Source organism: Muscardinus avellanarius (assembly GCF_963383645.1).
Source record: "Muscardinus avellanarius genome assembly, chromosome: 4".
NCBI classification, from domain to species: Eukaryota; Metazoa; Chordata; class Mammalia; order Rodentia; family Gliridae; genus Muscardinus; species Muscardinus avellanarius.
The window spans coordinates 125,198,085-125,204,806 of NC_137789.1; the positions used below are offsets into that span (position 1 = coordinate 125,198,085).

The 6,722-nt window shown below is 40.4% G+C and overlaps 1 protein-coding gene across 1 annotated transcript; it reads right to left on the reverse strand.

Moving 5' to 3' along the window:
• Positions 1 to 1,718: 1,718 nt before the first annotated feature.
• On the reverse strand, positions 1,719 to 2,654 carry PPP1R3C (protein phosphatase 1 regulatory subunit 3C; the record flags this gene model as incomplete). The annotated part of the gene is made up of 1 exon (XM_080694945.1): positions 1,719 to 2,654. The coding sequence occupies exon 1, from the start codon at positions 2,613 to 2,615 to the stop codon at positions 1,719 to 1,721; it is 897 nt and encodes a 298-aa protein (XP_080551071.1). The 5' UTR covers positions 2,616 to 2,654.
• Between the last annotated feature and the right edge of the window lie 4,068 nt (positions 2,655 to 6,722).

A 6,722-nucleotide genomic window follows, 5' to 3' on the forward strand; every position in this document is an offset into this window, starting at 1 on the left:
GAAAAGTAGCCACTGATGAGGACAGTTGCTCAAGTCAATCCTCTGGGCCTCTGCCTCAGTGGTCAGCTGCTAGGACATGCCCTTGCTACTGAGACTGGGACCATGTGAATACTCTCGGGTGGACCCACTTTCTGATCCAAACTAACTCTACTTGCTTGCTCCTAAACAAAACAGGAGAACGCCAGTTGAAGTCTCTTTTTTGGCTAACTGTGGCTTTGAGTAAGAAAATATTCTCAGGTCTTATATCAAACACATTTATTCTTAAAGTGAGAAGCTCATAAAGGATAGCCAGAAGAGAGCACAATATTTACAGTAGAAAAGTTATGGATGCTGGCCAAACCTCAAATACTGTCACAGCAGAGCTATTTCAATAGTATTTTTCCAGCATGGCAGGTCACACGTGTTAAAATCCATTGCATTCCCTTAATAACTCTCAATGGACGTGCACAATGACAGAAGCAAACATTCTGGGACTCCTGTCCATAAGATCTTACAGAACAGATTGATGCACACACACAAAAACAATTCACATCTAAAATAATTCACATCACTTTAAAAAAAAAAAGAAGCATTTTTACTTCGAAGGAAATTAAAACAGCAAGACAAAATAAGCAAGAGAGGCTGCTACGTCTATGTGCAAGGAATAGAATTCTTGCATTGAGAACCCTAGTGACAGTCCTCAGTTCAAACATCACATTGAAAAAGTGTGGCAGAAAAATAAGTGACCTTCAATATGAAGGATGTGAGTTGTGTACATTGACAACACTTAAAGATGTAACAGTATTGCAGGAGGATTGCCAGTGTACAGGGTGGACCTTCTTATGAGGCCAAAAATCATGAGATATCAGATGACCATGCAAGTATTTGGGTTAAGTGACTACAGTGTTCTTGTTCAATCAAGGCACTTGCAAAAAGCAATCTCTGACATGATGTGAAGTCCCTACATGTCAGCCATTGGTGAAGGCATGATTTTTGTTAGGTGGTGTTCGATAGCAAGAACCCCAGCATGATGCCTTGATCACATTAGGACTGCAAGGCCAGATTTTCTTACACTTTCCCCAAATCATGATTTGTGATAGATCATGTTTGAACAGAAAGGCTTCACTTTAGATCTGGATTCTCCAGAATTATAGTACATCTTCCCCCAGTACCATCTAACACCCTAAAAGTTTATTTGGCTTTTCTTCGTAAGAATACATAGAATGGATCTCTTTCTCCTCTATGAGTTACCTCCCCAGGATAGATCTGTAAAACCAACTTTAAATACAACACAGAATAACCTTACATTTTCTCACCAATAATTGAGTACCAGACCTCCCGCTCCTACTCTGATGTGCTCAGAGCCCCTGTGTACACCTTTCACACATTCCTCACACCATTAACACACCTTTCTATTACCATCAGCGATTCTTCTTCAACTGTTCCTTGCTCAGTGAAAGCTAGTGAATTGAGAGGGAAGGAGGAAGGACACTGAAAATGTATGTTGTAAAAATACAGGCTGTTACTTGACCCTCCAAAATAAAACTGAGTAGCCTCGTCTATGTAGACCCAACACTAAATTCTCAAGTGGCTGTGTATTTGCTGTGGCCGGGTCCCAAAAGCTCAAACCTAACCCTACTGGTGGAAAGTAGCAAGACTTCCTAATATTGAGCAAATATCGACCTAGGATTTCACTGGGAACTACAACGTGTCAAAAACCAGTCACTAGGTTGCCGAATTCATCGATAAGAGGCAAAGTTCTCCATTCTCCCCCAGCTCTGCCATTCTGGGAAGAGCCCACTAGCCATCCTTGGGCTGCCAAAGATGGTTGACTCTAACTCGGTCTTGGGGGACACCTGGTGGAATGCACAGTCTTGGAGAGCCATCTGTGTCTGCACCCCATCGGGCTTCCATTGTACGTGGACAATTCTGTAATTCTGACCTTCGTTGTTGTCCCAGAAGACCTGCCCATTGGCGTGGTAAGAAATGCAGAACTCAATTTTCTCCTCCGTTGGAATGACAGCCGGTAAGTCGATGGCAAAGGAGAAGGTGTCACTATCAGAGCTGCTGTACACATTCTTCATGTAGACACAGTCCACATCGGTGTAGCTTTTCCAGGTGTCGAAAGTGATGCGGACCTGAACTCTCTTCTCGAAGCTCAAGTTCTTCACTTTCACAGTCCCGGTCACTGTTCGCTCTTGGAGACAGCAGTTCTCCAGACACACAAAGTTCTTCTGAAAGTGGTTCCGAAAACTTAAGTAATCGGATGAAGGCTGAGGGAAATCTAAGATCAGGTTTTTCTCCTCGTGGAGTTTTAAACCAGAGGAGATATCGTTGAGGTCCAAGAGATCGAACTGGAGATCCCACGCCGGTTCCTCCGGGAGGTCAGAGAAGACGTGGATAGCGGTGAGAGAGAGCCCCTTGGAATCAGCAAACACCACCCGCTTCTTGGCCTGATTGTGCGAGCGCTTCCATTCGCTCTGCGGTTTGGCTTCCTGTTTGAGGTTGAGACATGGTTTCAGAGGCTTTAATTTATTCACAAAATTTCTGCGTTGAAAGTCATTGTAAGGGCCCAGGAAACTCTTCAGCGGTGGCGAATGAGCCAAGCAAAATCTCATGGCCACATCCACAGGCATGACCGAACTTGTCAAAGGACGTGGATCCAAAACCTGGATCATTCTGCAAGGCGAAAGGAAAGAGGATTAACACCTGGATTGGAGACGCTCTTCCTCTGGTCCCAATTACATACATTTGTCATCTTTCTGTACTGAATGAATTGCAGTCAGTGCAGTATGATTCAGAGAGGTGCTAGCCTATGTAATAAAAGAGAACAATGTCGGCTGACCAGACCTGCATTCTATGGCCTCTACCCTCCTCCTCTACAGTTGGCTGGCTATGGGACTGTGGGTTAACTGCTTAAATCACCTGAAAGGCAGTTCTGTTTCCCCACCTGAGAAATAAAAGAAATGAATTTTGATGATGTCTTATTCAGCTTTAAGAACTATTTGCTCTGTCTGGTCACTATGCCCTAGGGAGTTAGTTTCCTTCCTTAAAAAAAAAAAAAAAAAAAAAAAAAACAGATATCTGGGATTTAGAGCCACTAAGAAAGAAATGTGTTCCCAAAACTTCCCTGGAGATTCTAAGGACCAGACAGGCTCTCCATGTACCATAGTTCCAGACTTTCTGCTTCCTCTGGCTTTTATTGCTTATTTTGCTTCATTTTGCTGTTAAATTGATCATACTTCTCTGGAAGGGTAATCTAGTTTTTAAAAAATAGCAATAAAAATTCCCATGCAACAGTTCTGAGAGTGAGAAGGCTCAGAGTGAGGTCAGAATTATCTTTGTACTTTATCATGTTCTTCCTCGCTGTTCACAAATACCTCAAACACAAGCCAACACTTCATGCACTTAAACCCTTTGCATAATGTATATTTCCCATAGAAAGATGCCCAAGGCAAGTCCACATGTAAATGGAAAAACTGACTGCCTATGTGACATGGTGGATATGCTAATTTGTTCCACTACAATAACTACTTTTTTATGTATGATTTTTATCACATCATATTGTATGTTTTAAATATCCACCAAAAATATTTTTAAAAAAAAACAGGTAACCTGAAAATAGAATTCTTAAAATATATTTGATATATAAACTTACAAATATTGGAAAAACTACAGGAAATACACTAAAAAGTCAATAATTATCTCTTGGCTATAGGATTATGGATGATTGTTATTTCTGTACTTTTTTGGGTATCTTCTAATGTTTTGTCAGTGGACGTTTATAAGTAGAAAGATAATAAGCCTATTTAAAATTGAAGAGGACTTCCGGGAAGATGGCGACCGAGAAAAGCGGGGCTTAAGAGCCCCGCTAACAACAAATCTTCATTACCACAAATTCAGCGCCTTTCATAGCCAGAAAACACCATCACCAGTGAAACAAAAAATCACCAGGCTCCAGAGAGAAAGCGGACTGAGAACAGAGACACAGAGGAGATACACCGACCTCGCGCCCGAGGACGCGGCAGACGCGGCAGCAGTGCCATACTGCCGGCAGCAGCGGCGAATTCACGGGACGGCTACAGCAAGCCGAGGTGAGCCACTGCGGAACAGCTAGGCGGGATTTCTCCGCGCAGAGAGCATCTAAAGCTCCCAGTGGCCGAGCTCAGCACACGCTGCAGGGATTCAGAGTAGAAATCAAAATCAAGAAGAAAAACGCCAGCCCCGCAGCCGAGGGAGTAGCAGCGGCGCCATATTGCTACCAGCGGCAGCAGCAGCGAATTCAGCGAGGCCAGTACAGCTACATCTGCGTACTCAAGAACAGTGAGTCAAACTGCGGGCCACAGAGGAGAAATCCCAGTACTGTACTCCCTGGGACTTGACCCAGTGGGGGAGGGGCGGTGGCAGAGATATCACACCATAGGAGAATGTGCAACCTGGCACCCCCCACAGTCTAAAGCAGCCTCTATCGACTCTCTGGGTCGGAGACTCTGTGATACAACCCAGTAAAGGAGTAGTGGGGTCTGAGATACTACTGACTCGAGATCCAGAACACCTTAAGGGAAGTCATAGTGACCCAAGGGAAGAACCCAGAGAAGGCACAAACATCCGAATCATGGGAAAGAGAAATAATACTGGAGCAATTAATGCCCACAACCCCACAACATCAGAACCCGATAAAACAGAAAATCAGAGATTTCTAGAAGATCAAATCAGGAAAATAACTGTAGAAATAATAGAGGTGCTTCGAAAAGAACTCAGAGAGAGCCAAAAAGAGATAAAGGATGCAATTAATGAAGTAAAGGCCTCAATTCAAAGCACAAACAACCGATTAGAACACATGGAGAACAGAATCTCGCTCTTAGAAGATGAGCAATCCAAAAATGAACTCATAGTTTCTAATCTAGAAAAAAATATCCGACAGCAGGAATCTGACATTGAAGAAATATGGGCACATTTTAAGAGAGCTAACCTAAGAATAATTGGAATAGAGGAGGGAAAAGAAAGTGAAACCAAAGGGATCAACAATCTCTTCAAGGAAGTAATAGCAGAAAATTTTCCAAACATAGAGCAAGAGGTTGATACAAAGTTCCAGGAAACTTATAGAACTCCCTTTAGACAGGATCGGAGAAGAGGATCCCCACGCCACATAATTGTCAAAATGACCAATGTGGAAGCCAAGCAGAGAATCTTAAAGGCAACAAAAGTAAAGGGCCAAGTGACATTCAGAGGCAAACCAATTAGAATCACTCCAGACTTCCCAAACCAAGTTATGAGAGCCAGAAGGGCTTGGAGTAACATATTCCCAATTCTGAAAGAAAACAACTTCCAGCCAAAAATTTCCTACCCAGCAAAACTTTCTATCAAATTAGATGGAAAAATAAGAAGCTTCCATGACAAACAGAAACTGAAGGAATTTATGTCTTCAAAACCAGCACTCGAGAAAATACTCAAAGAGATTAACTACAAAGAAGAAATAGGTAACACACTCCAGAACTAGAGAAACGAGATTTTCCATCCAACAGACAACTAAGATTGGTTATCTGTGGAGATTCATTATTTATGTTAGTCTTTTACCTATCTCTAAAGGGTATTGTTTGCCTTTATTGTTGTTAATTTTTAGGATTTCTAGTTGGAATATTAATATACCTTCAGATATAGCAATTGGAAATATTTTATCCCATTCTATTAGTAACTGTTAACTCTGTTTACATTGTCTTTGGATATACAATATTTTTTTTTTATTTTTTAGGGAGTTTGTATACTCCTCTGTTGCCTGTGCCATTGAAATCATAACCAAGAAATCACTGCCAATTTCAATGTTGTGAGGTTTAATGACCCAGATTTCCTCCTAAAAGTTTATAGTCTTAAGATTTATATTTAGGTCTATTATCTATTTTGAGTTAATATTTGTATATGGGATTAGGTAAGGGTCCAATTTTATTCTTTTCCATGTAATTATTATTTTTTAACAATATTTAGTTAAAAGATTAATATTTCCACCACCAAATGTTTGTGGAAACCTTGTCAAAAATAACTTGACAATATAGGGAAGAATTTAGCTCTAGGCTTTTATTTAACTCCAATGGTTTATATATCTACCTTTAGAATAGTACTACACTGTTTCAATTATTGTAGCTTTATATGGTTTGAAATCAGAAAATATATATCTGCTAGCTTTGTTCTTTTTCAAGATCGTTTTGGGTACCTAGAGTCCATATTCCATATTAGGATAGATTTTTTTCTGAAAAATAAATATATAAATATATGATAGTTTCACCTAAAAAATAGAAAAAAATATTCTCTGGTAAGAAAGAAAGCAAAAAGAAATATTGAAATGTTATCTTTAAGTCATCAAAAGCTTGGTATCAGACAAATGAAACTGTTATGTGAGATTATCATTTTTAATTTTAGATAAATTGCCATAATACTAGATGTCAACTACTAAGCCAAGCATGGGAGGGAGGGATAGGGAGAGAATGGGGTGGGGATTGGATGGGGGCTGACTGGGAAAAGTGTGCATGTATGTCTACAAAAGTATGTATCCTACTATGATGTATGAATACAGTGCACCAATAAAAAAAATAAATAAATAAAATAAATAAATAAATAAATAAAAAATAAATAAAATAAAATAAAATTGAAGCATATCCAGCATTTGGGAGGCTGAGACCAGAGAACTGCGGTTCGTGAACAGCCTCAGCTACTTAATGAGGCCCTCCGCAACTCAGTGAGACCCAGTT